We start from the raw sequence: 23867 nt of genomic DNA, 5'->3' as shown, positions 1-23867 counted from the left end.
CTATAATTACCTAGTGTTCTTCGAATAGTATTTGAGTATTCGAATTTTAATTTTATTATATTCGAATTCGACTATTTAAATTTGAGTACTCGTATCTTAATTTTATAGTATTCACATCCGAGTACTCAGATCTTAATTTGATTGTATCCCAATTTGAATACTAAAATTATATCACAACAGCCCTCCTCCCCCTCTGCGCGTAATGCTTACACTGTTCCAATTCAAAAATACTCGAGGAATCCAACAACTGATTCGGGAGAAGAGTGACGTTTCGTGCTAGGCATAGCGCGTCGCTCCCTAGTGTCAGTGGTCACTCTCGAACGCGAGAGTATCTGGTTCAAGGCGGTACGCCTCGTACGGTCTTCGAATCGAAAAATAGTCGTCTCCGGGTGACCGTTTGAATTTTTCCACGGCAACAGCGGACGAGCAGTTTGTCGCCAGTGAAAACATAATTCCCGGAGCGATCTTCCTCGGCGAAACGTGTTTCCTCACGTGTTGGGCGTTATGCGTCGCGTTTACAACACGTGATAGCACGGCGTCATCGTCGAGCGACATCTCCCTCTACTCGTTAAAGGAACGTAAGCGCCGCCAGCCGTGGATCGCAGTCTTGGCTGTGCCATATCGAAGCACGCACAGGATTACGAGACTGTCTCGAACATCTCGTCGCGACATTGTACATTCGCGCGTTACATTGTTTCGGCAACTTTCACCAGCGACGAGTTTCTCGTTCACTCTGGACACTTTCCAAATAAATTTGATATTCAAGCTTTGAGAAAATTACTTTTTTTTCCGTTTACTTCGTTTTCGGTTCGATTCACCGAAACAAATACAACTGGGCACGATTTTTTTGCATTGTGTTGTCGGGAAGTATACTCGCAAGTGAACGCGAAGATACTGATTTGGTGCAATTTAGTGTAACGAACCGATACGACCGAGAGTACGTCGAACATATACGACTGGACTCGAAACTTAAGTTATTCTGTGTTGTTCAGTGTATTCGAGGTATATACTCGCAAGTGGACACGAATATACTGGCTTGGTGCAGTTCAGTGTTCCAAACCAATACGACTGGAGAGGAAAACACTGTCCTGCAATTTAGTGTGCCAAATCTATACGACTGAGCACGAAATTTGAGTTACATCGTATTGTTGAGTGTATTTTGTTCTGGTGCAATTTAGTTCGCTAAACCTGTACGACTGTACACGAAACTGTTCTTCGGTTGTGTGACTAGTGTCGTTGAGTGTATCGGTGCTGCACTTACAACTTGACGTGTACCAATCTTGTCACAATTTAGTGTGTTCCAAACCAATACGACTGGACACAAAATTTGTCATTCCTCTCTGTGGCCTTGTGGTGTCGTACAGTGTATTTCAAGCATACGTAGAACGTGACACGAGGCACACATCGAGCGTGCCACTCGCGGGAAGAGGAATAATAATAAAGGCGGCTTTTGCCTTATTTCCTTCTCTCGTGTCTCGGGAGCAGAAGCACGATGGTGACACATAGCATGGAGAATATTTTAAATATGCAATATTACCCGACGAACAGTCACGTAGATGCGGCCGTACACTCGCCGCCGATGAGGAAGAGGCGCTGTTTGAATAAAGAGGTGATTCCTTTTTTTAGGGGTGTAATCTGGATGTTTGGTTTCATTTATTCGTGGGAAAGTGGTGGTCTGTGTTATCGATAAATAGAATAGACTTTTTGTTGAGCTCAATTTGATCTTCTGAGAAATTTGTTGATGGGGTTTCTAATTGTTCTTTTTTTCCTTTATTATAGTGCGTAGATAGCTTCTACTTTCCACTGTTTATTGATACACAAGTATAAAATACAAAAGTTGAACTTATGATCTAATAAAAATCTTTGAGACTTAGTTCTATTTTACTTGTTGTGCTCTTACCTAATATTGTTAGTTAGTTATATTATTGACTTCTTATAACAACATATTACTTTTTCTTTTTTTTTTCCTGACGGTAATTTTCCCTATATAATCGACGCACCAATCAGAGAAACAACCTATGATATCCTTGGATTAAGATATGTGTTGGTAGGATTGTAACTTATTTTATTCACAGTCTCTTCTTACTAGCTAATAGACTTACTATATATTTTCATTAGACTTATCAGTCTTATATATAATACATTTATAAATTTATAAGTAAAGGAAACATCCAACAATTCTTTGTATTTGCTTACGTTAATTATTACAAGAACGAACCCAACCCGTAAATAACCACCAATTACTTTCTAATTGTTGTGTTGAGTCTTCGAGATCTGCAAGAATAAAATTAGTTTCATTTGTTTGTTAATGGTGCGGTGCTCTGTTGAAAGGTTAGGATATACAATAAAGCATAATCTATTTATTACAGTATACTGATAGGAATAAACTTATTACAATGTATTAGGAGGTTGCATTGAAGGCCGCTGTTTATGTATACGTGGATGTTACTGCGAATACTGTAGACAGTGAGAGCCGTCGTTTATTATAAACAGTCACCGCCGAACGTTATTGCCAACAATTGAAGCGTTTACGCGATAATTTGATAGAAAAATGACCATCAATTGCATTTAATCGTCGAAAAGTAATCCTTCTTCACGACAATGCTCGAGCTCATGTTGCTAGAACTGTAAAAGAAACACTGACGGAGTTCGAATGGGGGATTCTCCCTTACCCAGCCTACTCTTCAGACTAGAGATGGCGTGAACTACTACTTTTGAATCACTCGTGATTCAATCACGTTCGTTCTCAATCACGATGATTTTTCACAGTCATTCGTGATTCTTCGTAATCGCTTCTGATTGGTAGTGAACATTCTTTTCACTTTTTACGAATTATGTTGTTCTTAGATTAATTTTTAATTGTTGTTCTTTAATTCATTTGCAGTTTCTTGCATTTCCGCTAAGGGAAGACAGCGAGATACTAACGATACAATTTTAACATTAACCGCTTCTGAAACGTCATCTTCCGGATTACGGTCGTGATCGAAGTTTAATCACGACTGCGATCGTGACTGTTAGTGATTTTTCACGCCACCTCTACTTCAGACCTGGCCCAAAGTGATTATCATTCGTTCAGATTAATGCAACATCGTCAGGGCCGGCGTGACCTTTTGCGGGGCCGGGTTCACAAATGTTGCGGGGCCTGAATTCACATTAAAATCCTACACTTAAATTTTACAACGAGGAATTATTTATTTACAAATGCTATATATTTTTTATAAGGCGAATACTAAATAATAATACTTTGATGATTTTTCTCACCCCTTTAAACTGAATCATCGCTATTTAAAAAAAAATACATGTCGAATACAAAAATGTCTTGCATCTGTTAATGATATCATTCTGTAAAAAGTTAATCAAAATCGGTGCCTTTTAATTGGGTGATTTTCGTAGACCGTGAGTCCGGGTTCCGGCGAACGCGCGCTGAACCTGACTTGCGCCGGCCCTCAACATGGTTTGGAAGACACACATTTCCGTAATTACGAAGAAGTCGGAAATTGGGTTGCTGAATGGATAAGCTCGAAAGATAAACCGTTCTTTCGTCGCGGAATTCAACTTTTGCCAGAAAAGTGGGGAAAAGTAGTAGCTTTTGAGGGGAAATATTTCGATTAATACTTTTATATACATTACTATTGAAATAAATGCTCAAAAAACACGAAAAAACAGCGGCTTTTAATGCAACCTTCTAATACTAATGTAATAGACTCCCACCAATGTTTTTATAGACATTTTAAAATCAATCATTGCTCTATTAATGCAATGTTTAAATCAACACATCGAACTCTAGAGAAGTTTTATTAATAGACTTGGAAAATTATATTTATAGCTTGCGAAGACGACTCAACGCAACAAGTTGAACTGTTGTTTATTAAACTATTATTGGAACAGAGATTGCATTGAACCTCCTCTGTTGAGTTCATTTTTTCTCTCGAATTTTTTTCGGCGAATTATCGATGGCGTAACTGAGACTCCGACTTCGTGATAAATAAAATCGTGACATGAGTCAATTTCTACTTACTTTTTTAGGCTGTACACATCTTTTTGTGTGGATAAGGTTCTATGATAAATAATAAATATGGAGAAGTCGTTTCAGAAATATTCCATATAAACAATTTGATCAATATAACAAATATCACGTGATCAAGAAGATGTTCTAGGAAATATATGTTAAACAATTAGCCCAATAAAAAGTTACAATCTGAATTATATAGTGAAATTATCCTTCACCTCATTAATTAAACTCTATTTAAAAATTATTTATTAAAAAATTTCTTCCTTTCTGTCTTCAAGTTTAATGTTCCAATTTAATTTCCAACAATTATTAATTATCGATTCAAAATTTAAATTAATTTTTAATTAGTTAGAAATTTAACCAAACGTTATTTGTTTTGTTGCAGCAAGATCCGATGTCTCACAGGATTATCGAGAAGCGAAGAAGAGACCGCATGAACAACTGCTTGGCTGATCTTAGCAGACTCATACCAGCTGAGTACTTGAAGAAGGGCAGAGGCAGAGTTGAGAAGACTGAGATCATCGAGATGGCCATTCGCCACATGAAACATCTCCAAGGTCTTCGACAAGGTACCGATCAAAACAGTATACATACACAGAACTTGGGATTGTCCATATCTTTGCATATCCTTGACAATAATCTTAATAATTAAGAAAGGAGTGATTGGTAGAGCCTATTGACAACAAAATTATGTTTCCAAAGCTTTTGTAAAAAATACCAGGAGCACAGACATTCTTGTAGTACATGAATTGATTTTATTAGAAGTTTGGAACATTAAGTGGAAAAAAGATAAGATCACAAATATTACAAAAATTACAGAAATAAGATTAGCGTCTCGTTCAAACTTTTCTAATGCATTTATACTTCGAGCGCCTCTAATTCTGCAGTACTAAACTTTTCAATTTTCAATTTGAATATCCATGCTCCAAAATGATTGTCAATAAGAATTTTCAAGTTCCAATAACAATGCTATTATACAATCCACTTACAACAATTACTGCGCCAATTCTTTCTTAAACAAGGATCAATAATTTTCTATTTTATCATAAAATCAAATTACGTTGCTCCTAAAGCACATCTTTACATTAACTTTAATATAAATTTGATCTGTTTTTACTTGAAGAAGAAGATAAAGTAATCCTTATTCTAAATTTAGACGTAAAGATTTTCGTTAGATGTAAACTAACCTATTTTATGATGTTTATTAAATAATAAGCCATCAGTTATACTTTCGAAATTATATTAATTATCTAACACTTCTCCTTGGCCTGTTCTTCAGAAACAAAGCTTCCTGCCGTGTCGTCCGCGCACACACACCCTGAAGACAGCGTGGACAGCGTCTCGCACTCCACCGTGGCGTCCACTGCTGCAGAACACTATAGGCTGGGATTCCAGGAGTGTCTCAGCGAGACCATGCACTTCCTCGTCGAGGTGGAGGGTTTCTTCGCCAGGGATTCTTTGTGTGTGCACCTAATCAACCATCTACAGCAGCACTGCGAGAAAATCTTGGCTACCAGTATGTAATCATCATAAGATTCTAGAATACCCATTGTCATAGCAATTCCTGTCATAACAGTTGAGATATTGTTTGGTCCTCCTAGAACGTTTCTTGTAAATAGAAGAATAATTATACTAGAATATGAGCTTCATTATGTTAGGGTAGGTGTACTTCCACAGGCTTTTGTAGTCTCAACAGCTCCATTGCATTTTTAGAGTATTTTGTTTTTAATTCAAAAAGAAAATGAGTACGTGTCAGGATAGTGTAAAAATGCACAGGAAAATAGAAATAATGATATTCATGTATAGTTAATATATTAGAGCTTGAATTAAAAGGTGCAAGAATCAATGTAAACCAGATTACTTACTCATATAAAATAAATACCATTAAATCATTAATCAATAATATATTAGGAATGGCATTATAATAGGTATAGAAATATACGTGTTTTTAGGTAATATATTCTACTGGTTATATTCCCTTACAATAAATTATAAGCAGACTCAAGTCAATATTGCTTATTATTATAACATTATATTTCTTTTACAAACAGTATAAACTTATCTAATTCATCTCGTCTTATCCACCAAACTTACCTAATTCAAACCTTATAAAAATTCACCAGTAGCTCTAACTACTTCCAGTAGTCATTCAAAGGTTAACACTTTTATCCTCAGAATTTAATATTCTACTTACAGTCCTAAAGATATAGGACATTAAAAAAACACCCAAATACTAACAAAAATATTTGTTATTTCTAGGCGACAGGCTAGGATTCCCCCACCCTGAGATGCCAGCGTCGAATGGCACCACCAACGGCAACGGCTACGCTCACACCAGCATTCCCACCATGTGCCAGCCCAACGGCCACTCCGACCACGGCTCTAGCTCGGGTGTGAGCTCGTTTGGCGACCCGGAGCGCCCTCTGCGATCCGCCATCATCCCACCGCCAACGATAGTCAGCGACGACAGCAATCACAGTAACCATTCGCATAGCGCTCCGTCGACGGCCAGCTTCAAGCCTTCCAACTACAAGTTCAAGAGCTCCATCAAGCAAAGGTTCTCAGCTGAGAGGATAAAGTCCAGTCCACCGCCGTCCACCAACTCGGAGAAAGCGTCCCCAACCCACGGAGTGCCAATCTTTGCTCTTCACGACGGTGGTGCCTTCTACGTTCCGTTGACAGTCGAGGCGTCCATGCTCAGGCCCCATCTCAACTTCATCCCAGACACTGGCCCTGACACGGTCCTCCATCCCGTGACGATATCCGTGAACTTCAACCACTCGACGCCACCAGCGTGGTCGAACCATCATAGTCCCACGCATCAGCAGCAGACGTAAACAATGGATGTAGGAAGCGTTCCGTGAACGTGGTTCGATGTTCTATTTGCGCTCTACTCGTCGACGCATGTACACGCGCGTGTACGCCTATCCTTAGACGTACTAACCTAAGCTCGTATGTCTGCGACTCGACGAGTAAGAGCTCTGTCATTTTGGGAGACGTACGTGGCGAGTGTGTAGGGGGCCTTCTTTGAACGTGGTTGGATGTCTTTTTTTATTTACATCCATGGACTATTGTGGTATGCCTTTGCATTCACGTGAATGATGCCACGAGTATGGACACTGTTGGTAGAGACACGAACAGTGAACGTACGAGGCGTACTAGAATCGTGGATGGATGTCCTGCTATGCTCCACTCGCTGATATATCTGCACACATGTGTTCATACGCAATGCTGCGGTATGCGTGTCTATGGATTCACACAGTGGATGAGTGGAGTCTTTCAAAGATGGAGACAAGCTTGGGTTACCTTTGGGAGACTCCATTCCTGTTTGAAAGCTGTACATTAGAATGAAAGTTTCATTGGGTAATAATGAGGAATATTTTTGGTGCAGGTAGCAATATTGCTAATATCCTGAATCTGTTAGTTGAACTCACGAACATGGTCAAGGGTTATCTAGCAGATCCTGACTTGGACGTGTTGGTCACTGGTGACTGGCACTTTGAACCTACATTTTTAAAACATTTACAATTAATGAAGTCTTACACTTGTTAACTTGTAGATCAAGTTATGATTAAAAAGGCTATACAATATTAACGAATTATCAAATAGCTTAAGCAAACGTTGATGGCTAATTCATCTAGCCTATCAGAACATGAATAGTTTTAACAGTCTATGAAAGCACCTGCTGTAAAAGCCTCATCCAACTATCAGACCCAAGACAACCAAGCAACACTGCTCTTTGAATCAAAAATATTGATACGTTCAAATCACAAACCGATTACAAAATCATATAAATTTTATAAGTACTCTTCTTGGTATGAGAACTGGATCAAGTAGCTCAGCTAGCCTACCCTGTGCTGTGATAGGATCTGATCACAAGTATGAATATTGTTAATGAAGACATGAGTGACGATCGTTTGGCGCTTTCACCGCGCGACTGCAACAGTGTCAAGCGCATAGTTACAGTACTGAATCTGAAGCCTCCTCCCATCACCAATGCAGAGATCGAAATTTCTCTGAAAGCCCAAATTTCTAAATAGGGCAATCCTCGATGCATCACAGGTTTTGAACCAACCGTCATTACTAGACTCCTTTTGACGTCTCTAAAATTAATGGCACTCAAAGAAAAATTGCATTTCCGGGACACTCTATTTATAAATCTGGCATATGGCTGGCTGGTACGATCAATATTCAGGAATACACCCTCATTAATCCAAGGAGTGCCTACTGGTACTGCCTGAAATGGGTTAACTCCATTATTTACATACATGACTTGCATGTTTGCTTGGATTTCTGAATGAAAGAATCCATCTGCTATATCCTGGACAGAGTTTGGAGGTTGAAGAAGCTTTGGTACTAAGCGTTGTCACATTCAACAATGCCAACATGTAGGCATGTATACTCTTGACCGTTTGAGTTAAGTGTTGATTTGTCTTCTTATAGAAAGGATCGTTTACTAGCTAGACAATAGTTGACGTCATCGCCAATCTGTCCTTAGCTTTGATGTGGAGCGTGATCACCTACTCTATCTTTTAATCAGTCATTGTAGATGGCTGAGCCTGTGGCTGAGCATCTTTTATAATTTCCACCTTTTGACCAAAGCTGCTCCTATACAAAGCTGTACAGATTACCTCTAATTGATGTTCACAATCTAAGAAACATACTTTCTTTAGTCTATAAAATACGTTCTCATGACAGTACTGCTACCAACTATTTCTCTATGAAATCTTGACCAAATAACTCTTGCAACAATACTGATCACTGAATCTGAGTTTCATCCAGAGTATATCTCTTCAGCCATTGGGTATAGGTTAGTATGCAACAGACCTTTGGTATGCATGTGCACAGAAGTTGCGAGCAATGTTACAAGTATGAACACATATGGTGGAGCTACGTGCTAGCGGCTACGAGAATCGAGGATTTTGCGAAGTATTTCAATCGGTTAGACCGCCCGTTCGACAGGGACCAGTGACGCTACCCTCGTCGAAAGGGGATAGTGATTTAATTTTCTTTCTGGTTCTTTAGTTCGTAAGATCCAACGGACACTCCTGCCGTCTTAGCCGTTCTGTTATAGGGAGATCGAGAGCCCTTCCACCAGGGGACAATTATCAAGAGGTCCAGCAATGTTACTTTTTTGTTAATCCTTCATTGCATGAGTTTTATTTGATGCTTTAATGGAATTACTTCGTGATCATCTGTATTACCAAATAAATAATAATAAGTAGCTGAACATTCAGAGCTGCTCACATTAGAAAAACTCTGCAGTTCCTGTGTAAACTTTGCAGGAATTTATCTTTACTCGTGCAATTAAGGATTGAATTCGTTAATCGAAGATTATTGAGAAAAATTGGCAAACGTCTTAGTTGAACGGTGATGTACAATCTTGATTGTCCCTTGCGTTCCAGTCACTGCTGTAGTCCCTCTTCGTAGAGTAAATTCAGTATCCTAAGGCATGTGTGTTCTCCCTTTTGTCGCGGAGAAATGTGTGTGTTGACGGATAGTAATCGTTGAGAAGTACTGTTAAGAGTGTGTGTAATCTTACCAAGATGGTAAGGGCCTCGGCGACGGCCAAGTGACATTTCTGCGTGTATCTGGCTTAAGAGTTCTGTGTCAAGAACGGGCAAATGTATTGTAGGGAGCACGAGAGATCAGTTTTGGATTGAAAAGAATATACTACGAGTATCAGTACTACGAGTAAGTAAAATGTGGACAGTGTCTACTTTTTTAATTAATCGCAAGCCTATAAAAAGGTAGACCAAAACGTCTTAAGACTGTTCAGGATCAAGACTGATTTTTCCTTCTCCCTGCAGTAAATGCGTGTCTGAGACAAGACTCTTATAGGATATAGATGACACTGTTATATGTGGGAGTCTGGCACTGTGAAGGTCCATCTCCTCACGGAAAGTCATTCTTTCTCCCTGTAATGCAAAGAACGAAGGCGTGGAGGATGTTTATAAATATTTACCGAGGCTGTGGGTTGTCTTAGCATTTACGAGGTTCGAGAGAAAGAGCGATAGAGGTCGTAGATAGAGATAGAGTATTAGGGCGTGGTGCCCCGGGTTGCTTTAGCTTCGGTATGCTTCGGCCCTTTTTCTTTCGTGGATGTTATCGCAATCGTGTCCCGTTCCTCCTGTTTTTTTCCTCGGGAATCTTTCGTAGTTGTTTCGTTGCATCTTCCTCTATCTATTCGGTCTATCTTTCGGTGCTTTCCACCTTTCCTTTCTTTTCTCTTCATTGAGCAAGTGGAGACGTTCGTCAACGGTCGAAGAAGCCGTAGACATCGAAAACTCCTATAGTTTTCGTCGTCAACGTTTGCCAATAGTATTAAGGACAAATTTCTCAACTTTTCTGCTCGTGAAATTCTGTTTTATTCTTCTTTCTCTTTCTCCCCTTTTTCTTCTTGTCCGAAGCGTAAGGTAGCCGACAAAAGTGCCTACACAATTTAATTCACGAAGAGAGCGTTTAGTTTGAGCGAATAATTGTTACGTTCGATCGCAACGAGGATCGAGTCTGCTCGAGACGCCCCGGGTTGAACGGGCCTCGGCAATTAACGACTGACCAAGACCTGCATTACACTAAATTCTTGTAAGATCGTTGCATTAAATATATATTTGTACATACCATGTCTAGTTGTAATGTTAACGAAGAATTTATACAGAATAAATTATATTTACCATAACCGTTCGCGTATCTGATTTCCTGTGGTTTCCTGCTCCGCTCAAAATCAGTTTGTCATATTTACAGTAATGTCCATTGAGTTGTCACAAATTTTATGCTTGAAGTTGTTATTATGAGTCACTAAAGGAAGAAAGCAAACGTTGTATCGTTGTTAAGACTGCTTTAATAGATCCTGTGAAGCTTTGCGATTATGTAATTAATACTAAATGCAAACTTAGTTGAATAATTATATTTCATTGTATGACAGTTATTATAGGCAACGTAGAATTTGCCAGAAAAATACTAGTGATTAAATTTCGCTTACCTGTTATTCAAATCTTTTTATTCAATGAAATTCTTTTATTTTAAAGAGCAAAATATGCAATATGAAAAAAGATCAGAGTTTAATAAGCAACCATTTAGGTGGCGCCACTGTAAACTACAGAATGGCTACAGTGACCCGACCACTTGGTGGTTCCCCATCAGTTCCTCAGGTGTTCTACTAGCTTATTTACTTCAATCACAATCTTGAAGACACTTTTCATCGTTTGTACACGAATGTTACGAAAATGATTGTATATTTTTCAAAAATATCAAAACAGTCATAGGTTCCCAAATGGATACGCTTCCAAGACATTAACAACGATGAACTTTCTGAATGTGCCCTTAAGAATATTCTACAAACAGAAACATGTGCATCGTGTACCTCGTTTAACACACACCAATTTACAAAATTGATTTACAGATGCAAAATCAGAAAGAATTCCCTTGCACTAACACCTCTTCTTCCTATATTTTTTTTAATAAAAGACACTTCAAACACCCTCGAAAGACATTCATTCATCGTGGGAGTTACAGAACCGTACAGGATTGTAAGAAGAAACATGAGACAAAGTGCAATTAAAATTTTTTTTTTATTACATCAACATAATACTGGCTAAGGGTCAAAACAATCGTAGAACGCGTCTATCAGGGGTATTTCGAGATTAACACAGGCGACCCGTGCGTGAAAGCTCGCTCGCCAAGGGGACTATAATCTCACTGTTATCACCAGCGAGCTCAGCCACGAGTCGCAAAAGGGACGGGGAACACAGTCTAATGATCCCTAACTAGAGATAAATACATTCTTATACGAGTAATAAAATTATTCGCGGCGAGGCAACTAAGTCTTCAACGAAATCAGCCTTAACGAATCCTTCGAAACGAATCGATTAAAAAATTGTCAGGGATGCGAGACAGCGGAGGGGTGAGGGTGTCCGTTCGTCATGGCGAGTTGAGCTAGCCGATCGCGCAGGAAGGATGATTGCGACTCGATATTCGACGCGGATAATGTTCGACGTATCGAAGCAAGCGTGTACACATGTGTGTATGTATGTGTATGTGTAGTTTCAAGTCGTGTGTGGTCGACGATGATGGCCAAAAGCCGCTGCCTCGTTATCGTTCTCGCGTGCTGGTAGTCGTTACGCGACATCCCGTAAACGTCTTCGGTGTACATGTATATTTAATTGAAAAACCTAACTACACAGAGTCCAAGGGAACTGAGTATTACCTGTAATTGGACACATATTCGTCAATGTAAGAATTGTTGTAAAAACGTAAGAATTCCACCTAGCATATGTGGGGCGTGCGCGGGGCGTGGGTGAACTGAATGTGCAGGTTCGGATAGATGCGCGGATTCAATACTATCGGATAATGTAACGGGGGTAAGCACAACATCTTTTCACGTTTTGTATTAGTAGTTGAGTATGAGTTGAATGGGGCAGCCGCCGTGTACTGCATCCTGGATGAGGCTCCCTTCGCGGAGACGCTCGTCGGGCGACAGCCGGCGGGCTGCGAGCTTCCGAGGAAGCTTGATGGTTACTTTTTCTTCTGGGCCTTCTCCGCGGCCTTTGTGACCTTGCCCTGGGTATCCTTGAAAGTGACGCTCTGCGAAAACAATTTTTACTCGTTAACGTGGCACTTATTGAGATGTTCGTTAATCTTGCTACCCTATTTTTCACATGGCCTCACTGCATAAGCGTATCTAGGGAGAGGCAAAGGGTGCAGCCGCCTCTTCCAAGGTGGACAAAATTTAAAATGAAACAGAAGAAATATAAACCACAAATTTCTGGAAAACTGATTAATAGGTTGGTTGTCCGTATTTCAACATTTTGAAAAACTAATTAGAAAATAGAGACACTCGTGCTGTTAACCCTTTCGGTATGAGCGCTGAATATATCCGTCATTTATCTGATGCTCCGTGTGAACGAGCGCCGGATATATCCGGGATCCATCTAATAACATTATATGTGTTACTTATATAATTACATGCGCATTTTGCGGTGCGGCACCTCGTACAGCGAGTGTGTCACGGCGGACAGAGCGCTCGCATCGAGAGTGTTATATCGATTAATACGGTACATCGTTTAATTGGATAGGAGTATTTAGAGCGAGACAAACACCCTCTCTTCCAAGGTGGACAAAATTAAAAATAAAACAGAAGAAATATAAACCACAAATTTCTGGAAAATTCATTAAGAGGTTGGTAGTTCGTATTTCAATATTTTGAAAAAAATTATTCAGATATTAGAGATATTCGCGAGAAATCATAAAAAATTGAATTTACTATCCCCCGTTTTGAGCTGGGTACGACGTCTTCCATTTTATGGGTTATACTTCTGATGTTATCTTAACCTCTTGAGGGACTAATTTTAAATAGATTTTGTTTTGCTTTAACCGAATAGGCACAAACCAAAGCAATTTTGATCTACAAATGGATTTTAACATATAATTATAGTGTTTCACTTTAATATAGTATATTATTTAATTCAAAAAGGTATTGTGACCATAAGTAATGGTAATTTTAATATAAAAGCAAACGTACACATATAAGTATGTCGATATCCCACAAGAGGTTAATAACCAGTAGGTGGGTATAGCAGAAAAGGAAATGTTCTCAACCCTGACTGAAGACTAGGGTCGAATGCCCTGGAGTTCATTAGCCTCGCTCTACTACTTGTCGCTTGTCCTGATCGTTTTTCATTGTACTAGGGTATAATCCTGACGGTGTCAAAAGCGCGAAAGTGTGCTCAAGCTTACCCCTCTTAAGCTCCAAGGACCCCTGAATTGTATTCAATCGACTTCTCATCGTATTCTCCTAACAAGCCTTCACTTTGACATGCGATTCATCGAACCTAGCTATTTCAATACCCGTTTAACTCTAGTCTCTTGAACAAGAACTCTTATTCTTGATTCTTCTTCGCTCATAAAGCTTAAAACAATATCAGGGAACAAACCCTTACTGCCACACCATCAATCATCAAGGTTCAACGTACTCTAACAAAAAAAAAGGCTGTTGCTCCTCGAGGTGCTATTCGAGTTGCCTATCGATTGCTAAACGTAAAAGTCTCTCTGATGCTTTTCTTCCCACCTTGATGACGCCCACGGCAACTGTCTGACGCATATCGCGCACAGCGAAGCGACCCAGCGGCGGAAACTCCTGGAACGCCTCCACGCACATCGGTTTGGTCGGCAGGAGCATCACTATGGCGGCGTCCCCGCTCTTGATGCTTTTAGGGTTCTCCTCGGTGGTCTTGCCCGTACGACGGTCGCACCTCTCCTTGATCTCCGCGAATTTGCAGGCGATATGGGCGGTGTGACAGTCGAGAACGGGCGTGTACCCGTTACTGATCTGTCCAGGATGGTTCAGGACGATCACCTGAGCTGTGAAGTCCGCTGCCCCTCTAGGTGGCTGGTTCTTGGAGTCGCCAGCCACGTAGCCGCGTCTCAGCTCCTTCACAGAGATATTCTTCACGTTGAAGCCGACGTTGTCGCCTGGCAGGGCCTCCGTCAGGGCCTCATGGTGCATCTCCACAGATTTCACCTCGGTGGTCAACGCTGCTGGGGCGAAAGTCACCAGCATACCTGAGAAAATGAATGTATGTGTAACAATTGTGCTGACGGTGATGGCTTTTATTTTTATTTCGGGGGGGGGCCGGCCCGGAGGGAGCAACGAGTGGTGGATGAAGCGATGATGAAAGAATGATATGGAATGGAAGATAGAAGAGATAGGCGGTGGAGTAGTTGGTAGCTTCTTCTATAATAGGGCCTTTAAAGGTCGCGCAGGAATTGGAAACGATGTTATTAAGAATTTACAATTTTTCTATGTTGGAAGACATCGATTTTTATGAAATTAACAAATGGAAAGTTTGTACTTTAACTGTAAAATAAATATTGCATGATACTAACGTTATGAAAATAAAAAATATTAAATTTAATTATACATGCAACCGCTACCAGTTGGTAAAGTGTTGATATAGTAGGACGTATCTCTCCAACAAATGAATATATGAAAAATATTACACATCCTCTCGAAGACTGGACAAACAATCGAGCTATGTGAACCTGACATCCGACTTTTTTAAAATTAATTTTTTTTTATAGAAAATTATAGTATCTCGTTTGTACTTGATTGTACCACCAATAGTTTCGTTTGTACCTTCACTAATTAATAATTAAAAAAAATTCAAAAAATGGTCAACACCCGACATTGAGATTTTTGAAATCTGTTTTTTCCCTATTCTTTAGAATCGTTTGTACCCGTTTGTACCGCTTTCAGCAATTGCTTGTAAAATTTAAACTATTGAGGTAGAATCGAAACTAAAAGTGGTACAAATGGGTACAAACGATTCTAAAGAATCGGGAAGAAACAGATTTCAAAAATCTCAATGTCGGGTGCTGATCATTTTTAACCGACTTCGAAGAAGAGGAGGTTACTCAATTCGATATGTATATATATTTTTTTTCCTTTTTTCTTTATGTCCGTTCACCGATTACGCCGAGATAGCTTGACCAATCGGAATGAATCCTGTTGCATCTTGTAGAGCATGTGCCCCCGGTGATCTTGCTGTCAAGACGTTTGCGATTTGTCATTTTGTACCCGTATTTTTACCAAAACACCGTGATTTTTAGGTATGCTTGCCGATTACGTCGAGATGGCTTGATGAATCGGAGTGAAACCTCTTGCATCTTGTCGAATATTTCTTCCAGTTGGTCGCGTAAAAGAAACATTTTGTGACTTGTCATTTTTTACCCGTTTTTTTTTAGAAAACAGAAAAATTTTGTCTTGCTTCTTACTCCGTCCGAGACGAATGGACCAATCAGATTGAAACTTCTTGCATCTGGAAGAGCATTTGCCATTTGGTCCCATAGCAAAACATTTGTCCTTGTCTTATTTTTTACCACTTTATATCACTTTTTATCGCAAAAAGCGTACTATTTCACGTATGTTTGGCCTGAAACCGATGAAATCGATGAAACCCCTTACATTTTGCTGCCAGAGAGGTTTTCACAATGATCACAAAGGCAATAATTTATGAATTTCTGTATTGTTTATAACTATTGTTATCGCAAAATTCTTATTACATGATGTAACTCGGTGAGGAAATTACCGAGCGCGATGGAACCTTCCACACTTCATGATACATGAATTCGTGATGTTCCTTTTTGCAAAAATTTATGGACACTTTTATTGTTTATAAAACCATTGTTGGTGCGAAATTGCTATGCTCTGGTGCAGCTCGACAAGGAATTTACCGAACGCAATCAATCCTTTCATATGTAGTTGCAGATGTATTCCTGATAATCCCATTTGCAATTATACAGGGTGTCCCAAAAATGTTGGATGTCCTTGAATGGGGCGTTCCGGGGTGTGTGTGTGTGTGTGTGTGTGATTTGAAACAATTTTTTCTAAACGAAAATGGTGTTCGAGGCTTCGTTCAGGAGATATTGACAGAAACCCCCGACCAATCAGAGTGCGAATATGCCGGAGGAACGCCTGCGGGGCCTATGCTACCGCAGGCGCTCCACCGGCATACTCGCGCTCTGATTGGTTGGGGGTTTCTGTTTCTGGAATATCCCCTTAACGAAGCCTCGAGCAACATTTTCGCTAAGGAAAAATTGTTTCAACCCCCCCCCCTCCCCCTCCCCCGCGGAACAAGTCTTTTCAAGGACCTCCAACGTTTTTGGGTCATCCCGTATATTGCTCATAACTGTTGTTATTGCGTGAAACCTATTGGTTATAAATTGCCACTAAAAAGAGTGAAATAAAGTAATTTTTTGGAAAAAAAATTTAACCGACTTCAAAAAAGGTACAGTAAAAAGTATGAAATAATTTGTAGTTAATGTATATGAATACGCACTAGCTCTAGATATAATTGCTCAAAAGTATGGGAAAATGCAGTGAAAAGTGTGAAATAATTTCTATTTAAACTGCATTGTTATTCACCATCGTTTGATGAATTTGGTTAAATTATTAAATACATCATATTCAATGCAATGCACCTTTTTCGGAGGCGGCGCAGATGTAAACATTTTTTAATTCCGGTTTGGGTTAGCTTTTGGTAGAGGCGGCAATATTGAATGCTGTCAATGTATATATGTTTATTGTCTACGAGGAATTAATAGTTAATGTATATAGTATGTACACGGAAATATAGTTTGAGTAGATTTGGAGCTTTTTTGGAGGGGAGTGGCGGCCATATTGATTACTGCTAATGTATAAACTCTCCACATGGAAATACTGTATGAATAGGTTTGGGATAGTATTTGGTGGGGGCGGCGATATTGAATAGTGTTAATGAATATGATGTCAAAGTGGATGTAATGATAGCAATAAATAAAGACCATATTTTTTGTTTCTCCGACAGAAAGTTAAACCAAGTTTAGCAATTTTTAATATACTTAATTCTAAATTTTGCGCCGCCTCCGAAAAATGTGCATTGCATTTAATATGATGTATTGAATAATTTAACCAAATTCATCAAACGACGGTGAATAACAATGCAGTTTAAATAGAAATTATTTCACACTTTTCACTGCATTTTCCCATACTTTTAAGCAATTATATCTAGAACTAGTGCGTATTCATATACATTAACTAGAAATTATTTCATACTTTTCATTGTACCTTTTTTGAAGTCGGTTAAATTTTTTTTCCAAAAAATTACTTTATTTGAATTTTTTTTTATTATTAATTGATGAAGATACAAACGAAACTATTGGTGGTACAATCAAGTACAAACGAAATACTATCATTTTCTATAAAAAAAAATTAATTTTTGAAAAGTCAGCTGCCAGGTTCACATAGCTAAACAATCGTCCAAAATCTGAAAGAGCTACTATCAACTGGACCCAAGAAAAAATTCACAAATCACCCCTTCACATCTCTTCAAGACATCCTATGAAAGTTTACCAAAATGGGTGAAAATTGGCCGAAAAATTAAAAGAAGAAACTGATCTACCCCTTGCGTATCTTCCTAACTAACTTCCTTTCATGTATTACCTGGTTTCAGAATGCCCGTCTCCACGCGACCGACAGGTACGGTGCCGATACCGCCAATCTTGTAAACATCCTGAAGAGGCAGACGAAGAGCCTTGTCTGTAGGCCTGGACGGTGGCAAAATGGCGTCTAAGGCCTCGATCAGCGTCTTGCCATCAGCATTACCATCTTTACGCTCCACCTTCCATCCTTTGTACCAGGGTGTCTTTGGCGAGGGTTCGAGCATGTTGTCGCCGTGCCAACCAGAAATCGGTACGAAAGCAACTGACGCGGTGACGTAGCCGATTTTCTTGATGTAGGACGATACCTCCTTCTTGATCTCCTCGAAACGGCTCTCAGAGTATGGTGGCTCGGTCATGTCCATCTTGTTCACCCCCACGATCAGCTGCTTCACACCTAATGTGAACGCCAGTAGAGCGTGTTCGCGAGTTTGACCATTCTTTGAGATGCCAGCCTCGAACTCGCCTATACCAGCTGCCACTATCAGCACTGCGCAGTCCGCCTGGCTGGTTCCTACGTGTTAAAATTGAGAGAAACCAATTTAACCCCATGCTTAAATTTAGCCAGTTGACAACCCTGTCAAAAAAGAATTTTTTACAGTAGCATATACTGACTAGGCTGACAATAATTCCTCCATATTGCAACTAGTACATTGAAAGCCAAGTCTGTTTCCAAAAACTGAACATTGTAAGTAGACAACCATTAACACAGTAAATAAATTCGAAAAGCTAAATACAGGAATTAAAAAGCCTATAAATAGCCTCCCGGTAAATAAAGTGTTAAAGTGATTACAAAAATATTGTAATATCTTTCATCGGCTTTTGAGTTATCTACTAGTATCTACTAACTGTTAATTGTTTGGTTGTTTATTTACAGTATCCAATTAAAAAAAAAACAAAAAAAAACAACAACAACAACAGATTTCTTTTCATATATCTAGTAATAATATGCAGAAGCTTCTGAGAGTATTGATGAATATGTAATATAAATTTGTCTTGGTTTCATTTCTGACCTGTGATCATATTCTTGATGAAGTCACGATGACCCGGGGCATCGATAATCGTGACATAGTATTTGGCAGTCTCGAATTTCCAGAGAGCTATGTCGATCGTGATGCCACGCTCGCGCTCAGCTTTGAGCTTGTCCAGGACCCAGGCATACTTGAACGAACCCTTGCCCATCTCCTGGGCCTCCTTCTCGAATTTCTCGATGGTACGTTTGTCGATACCACCGCATTTGTAAATTAGGTGTCCGGTAGTGGTCGACTTGCCCGAGTCGACGTGGCCTATCACCACGATGTTTATGTGAATTTTCTCCTTACCCATGTCGACACTCTAGTCCACCTGCAAGTAAAAGCAGAAAGGTGAAAAAACTCGTCTTCGCTATCGATCCCTTTGGGGACTCTGGGGTGTTCGCCTAAGAGGGACAATTATTTTCAGCTTACGCGTTGCGTTCGTTGGAGCACTTGTATATGAATTGCTTCTGACGATTAAGTTTGGTAAGAATGAATTATTGTTTTGCTGTTAGAAGTAATCAGAATTGAAGGAAACTTTATTTCGAGTAAGGAATAAATATTCGACTTAGATTTATTCGAATCAAAGCTTATTCAACTTCGTTTGAAAGTCGAGGTGTGTTTGTCTGCGAAAAATAGAAATATTGTCACGTGACGTGGTATTATAAAAATGTCAACTGTGCATTTCTTTTCATTGATTTATCTAAATGAAAATTTATTCGTATGAAAATTAATTTGAATCAAATTTTATGCAAATCTAGGGACACGGTAGCGTCTCGGCGCCAAGTACATGACAAATTACACGCCACCGTAATAAATTAAAGCTTAATGAATTCGTCTTGAAAAGTACTATCGCATGGTATAGAAAACAATATATAGTTCCATTTGAAAAACGAAACTTGACCATCATATCTCGTTAAATAACAAAGTTAACAAAAATTCCATCTCGCTGAAACATAAGCCCCATTTTACCATACAATTTCCATATTTCAAATTTTGCATTCGGCTGATAGTTTTCGAGTTAGAGCTCTGTATCACTTAGGCTGGGACATCCTGTATATGGCGCTGATCCTACCACGTATCTTTTACTCGTAAACTGGCTATTCCAACCTAACCTGAAACTTTTTCCATTAATATCTCATCACGTCTGCAATATTTTCTAAATTTAAAGACATTTTTCTGATTAAAATCGCATATACGCTTTCGAATAAAACCAAAATCAATAAAGTCGGTCCACGAACGACAGAGATATCTTAATATTATGTCATGAATTTGTCAGGAACGGTCGATTTTTCGTAGAATTTTTAATTTCCTTTCGTCAACCCTTAGCCAATCGGAACTCAGCTAAAGCCGAGTGTTCGTTCGTCGCCTTTCGGAATTATTCGGTTCGCCATGGCTCGTCGGCTATCAAGAATCGAGAGTCGAAGCAGATATTATCATTCATGTTGGCTAGTTATTTAGGGATTTAAGTGTAGTTTATATAATACGTATTAACTCACAATATGTAATTGCTTAACGCGTTTATTTCTATGAGCGTATGATTCGGAAGTCAGAACACGAATGGGCAACACAAGACCTCGAAGTCGTTAAGTTTATATGTAGTATACATCCTAAATGTCGCGATTAGTAATTGTTTATTTATTGTTTATTTATTCAATTAAAGTGCGTACATTCTGAGAAGTACTTCGCACTACAATGTGCTGCTCTCTTTTTACATTATCTCTTCTAAACGTTTTACATAAATGCTTCTTAATCGCTATCCTTACTAGCTGATTTTATAATTATTATCCTCTTTATGACTAACCGCAATAAGGAAAATAAAAACAATCAACTTTTTAAATTGTAAATCGAGGTTGTTATACGCTTGACAGAAAGCATACTTTTCCTCTCTATTTCTTGTGAAAGAGAGAATTATTATTTTATTTTGAACCTTAGTTTTACCTTTAATTTTAACTACTAGGGTTTGGCTGTTCTTTTTACTTTTAATTTTAATTCTAAATTTTAAACTTAATTTAAATCTTACGCGATTAGTAAATGGTTCCTACAATTCATAACCTGCCAAGTGTCAGAAGTTTTTACAAGTTTTCAATTTAGATTTCTTATGTAGTGTTTAATAATAAATTGCAGCTAGTGTTGTAAAGTGTTGATCGATTTTGATTACAAGGTAAGTTGTCAAAATTCGAATTACTAGATACCTTTATTCATACAGAAAATTGTTTTTAATGTAGAACCATAGAGCTTGTGGAAATGTAGGGGACCCACAGGATTGGAGGTTATTCGGAGAAAGTTGTAGATAGAGAAGCATCTCCTTTCGCATTTCAATTTACCAATAAACATCTTAGATTAATTTTATAATGTAATACAATATATTGTGCGTAAGTAATAGTGGAACTCTTCGTTCATTTTCTCACTTCATCATTAACATTTAAATATCTTGGAACAAGAAAAAGAATTTGTTGTATTTATATTAATTCATAAATTGAACAAATAAATGTTTATAATTAACAAATTATATCATTTGAAATATATGTATTCGCTTTTGTTACCCCGTCTTCCTTTCTTTTCCTCTATTCAATTAAAAAAATAATCATTTTGACTATTCATCTAGAGCTTATAAAAATTGTGTGGTACACCTTGCACTGCCCAAGATGTTGAAAAAATCATTTGAATTTAAAGATATAATAAAACACAATTTCACAGGATGCATAAATCTGAAAGGTCCTTGCAATAATTGTGATTGTTAAAATACAAACACATAATGAAGAAAGTCAATATAACTGCTTCCAAACAAATTCTTATTGCAAAATTACTTTTGTTCGATCAGAATAATAGGTGGTACAACGAAAGTGGAACATTTCTGCATCAAAGCAATACCTACTACTAAAATACAAATGGGAGATCACTATTATAAACTTAAGGCAGCGATTCTATACCACGGTAAAAGTATTTCCGATGGTCATTACACGAGTATGAAAAAGGGTAAGGGCACAACATGGGTAGCCGTTGATGAATTACGAGTAGAAAAATAAGAATGGCCACGAAATGCTAAAAATCCATACAAATTTTTCTTCGAAAGGTGTTAATTGTGATTGTTATTACAATTCAATGTTCAATACGTTTAGCGCCATAAACTGCTTCGCGCATCATGTACTGTACACAAAGTACTATACATATTATATAAAAATTAATTGAAGTCATTCACCATGCAGATTATCTTTGTAAAAAGAAGTGAGATCCCCATAAAAAAAACTATAAAAAGGACAAAAATTACGCCAGTACATGAAAAAGTGGAGGACGAAAAGGAGTAATCATAAAAAAGAAGATCCCCATGAAAAACTACAAGAAAGTCGACAAATTGGCTAGACAAGGTCAAGGTGTCAATGAATAAAAATTATTTTAAAACGCAATATAATGAAAGTGTACTCATATTGTCAGAGTTTTAAACTGACAAATTATCTATAGTTTTTTATGGTTAAATATACTGTGGTAGGATGAACATTAAAAGCCCCCAAAAAAATAAAAACCATTTGTTTTTATAAATTAAAGAAGAATATCGTGCTGTGAATATTGAAAGATCGATTAATCAAGGAATTTTTTGAATAACTCATTTCTATAGCGTTCCAGATCAATGAAACAGAAATATTAATGTGAATATAAGCCGGATATATGCACTGGAGTAAATGATTAAATTTTAATCGAGGTTGTGAGCAATTGTTCGGTATACAGTACTTTAAATTATAAACGAGACCGATAAATTTCTCTTGAAGAAAATTTCTGTGAAAGTTTTCAATGCCAGAAAAAAAAACATTATTATATTTACACCAGTATTTAAATATTCATAGTTACTGTATAATTTTTAACGACAATTTTATTTTCAACTTTCCTCACATATTTCTCTTACTCATCTCAATTTAAAATATATTCTATACATAACTATCATTTTTTTCTAAATAACTACATTACTATATGGAAAGTATAGGAATATGTAGAGTCTCTAATAATTCTATAAAGCAGTCGTTGAAATTACAATTAACTTATATATAAAAAAAAAATATTTAATATTTAAACATTAAAATAAGCATAATGACAATTTTAAGTTACTTTAATTATCAAAGATTTGATTTCAAATATGTCATCAATAAAATACAAACTCGTTTAATGACAACAAAAATCAATAATTACAACCCAATTAAATACGAGGCATAAATCATTATTAGCTCTTCGTCCAATATTCATTTAACACGATAATTATCAGAGTTGTAATTGATGTAAATTATCTGAATAATTCGGTATCCAAGAACTTCTTCGCAAGGACTTGAGTGACAAGCTTGTTAATTAAAATATTTGTTACACGAACACAGGGAATATCAAGAATTAAACACGATACGAGGGACGAGGAACTGATTTCAGGGAATTAATTCGTCGCGTGTGTATGCATAGTATGTCCCTTTCCATTTGGCCATTATTCACCCCGTCCATGTCATTCAGCATAATTCGATATCAAGTAATGCTGTTCGTTACCGGGTCCATTGATACGGAAATAGGCCAAAAGATTAATGCGCGACGAGATCCTAGAATTGCTGCCACGACTGACCATGTACTACTATGATAAAAAAATACTAAGGCCGATTGCACACGACGCAACCGATTTGAAATTAGTGTTGCAAACCGTTTGCGCCCTTCGTTTTACCTACTCCACTATCTTTGTTTTACCTAGATCCACGGTCGCATGCAATTAGTTTCAGAGTGGTTTGAAACTGATAAGTTGCGCCCGTGTGTGATCCGCCTTAAGGTTGATTCAGACTATACGACGCGGACTGGTATGTTCCGGCAACGACACGTACCGGCACCGACACGACAAAACATTA

At 38.2% G+C, this 23867-nt stretch overlaps 2 protein-coding genes across 10 annotated transcripts in view; one reads left to right on the top strand and one right to left on the bottom strand.

The window, feature by feature from the left end:
- LOC128888598 (transcription factor cwo) overlaps positions 1 to 10691 on the top strand; it is a 112367-nt gene extending 101676 nt beyond the window's left edge. For 5 of the 6 annotated variants that reach the window (XM_054145616.1, XM_054145615.1, XM_054145614.1 and 2 more), the window contains 3 exons: positions 4398 to 4581; positions 5292 to 5528; positions 6272 to 10691. In XM_054145616.1, the coding sequence (XP_054001591.1) occupies positions 4398 to 4581; positions 5292 to 5528; positions 6272 to 6849 (999 nt within the window). In that variant the 3' untranslated portion in view covers positions 6850 to 10691. Of the gene's footprint in view, positions 1 to 1162; positions 1610 to 4397; positions 4582 to 5291; positions 5529 to 6271 lie in introns of those variants that run through there. The other variant, XM_054145617.1, reaches the window with a different exon arrangement.
- An 873-nt stretch (positions 10692 to 11564) lies between these two features.
- LOC128888589 (elongation factor 1-alpha) overlaps positions 11565 to 23867 on the bottom strand; it is a 40514-nt gene continuing 28211 nt past the window's right edge. For all 4 annotated transcript variants that reach the window (XM_054145598.1, XM_054145596.1, XM_054145595.1 and 1 more), the window contains exons 2-5: positions 19000 to 19330; positions 17991 to 18500; positions 14079 to 14572; positions 11565 to 12595 (exon numbers count right to left, since the gene is read on the bottom strand). In XM_054145598.1, the coding sequence (XP_054001573.1) occupies positions 12527 to 12595; positions 14079 to 14572; positions 17991 to 18500; positions 19000 to 19312 (1386 nt within the window). In that variant the 5' untranslated portion in view covers positions 19313 to 19330 and the 3' untranslated portion in view covers positions 11565 to 12526. The remainder of the gene's footprint in view (positions 12596 to 14078; positions 14573 to 17990; positions 18501 to 18999; positions 19331 to 23867) is intronic.

Source organism: Hylaeus anthracinus, unplaced genomic scaffold, assembly GCF_026225885.1.
Source record: "Hylaeus anthracinus isolate JK02 unplaced genomic scaffold, UHH_iyHylAnth1.0_haploid 11994, whole genome shotgun sequence".
Taxonomy (NCBI): Eukaryota; Metazoa; Arthropoda; class Insecta; order Hymenoptera; family Colletidae; genus Hylaeus; species Hylaeus anthracinus.
Note: the sequence above shows the minus strand (reverse complement) of the source record. Positions and strands in the feature narration are given on the sequence as shown.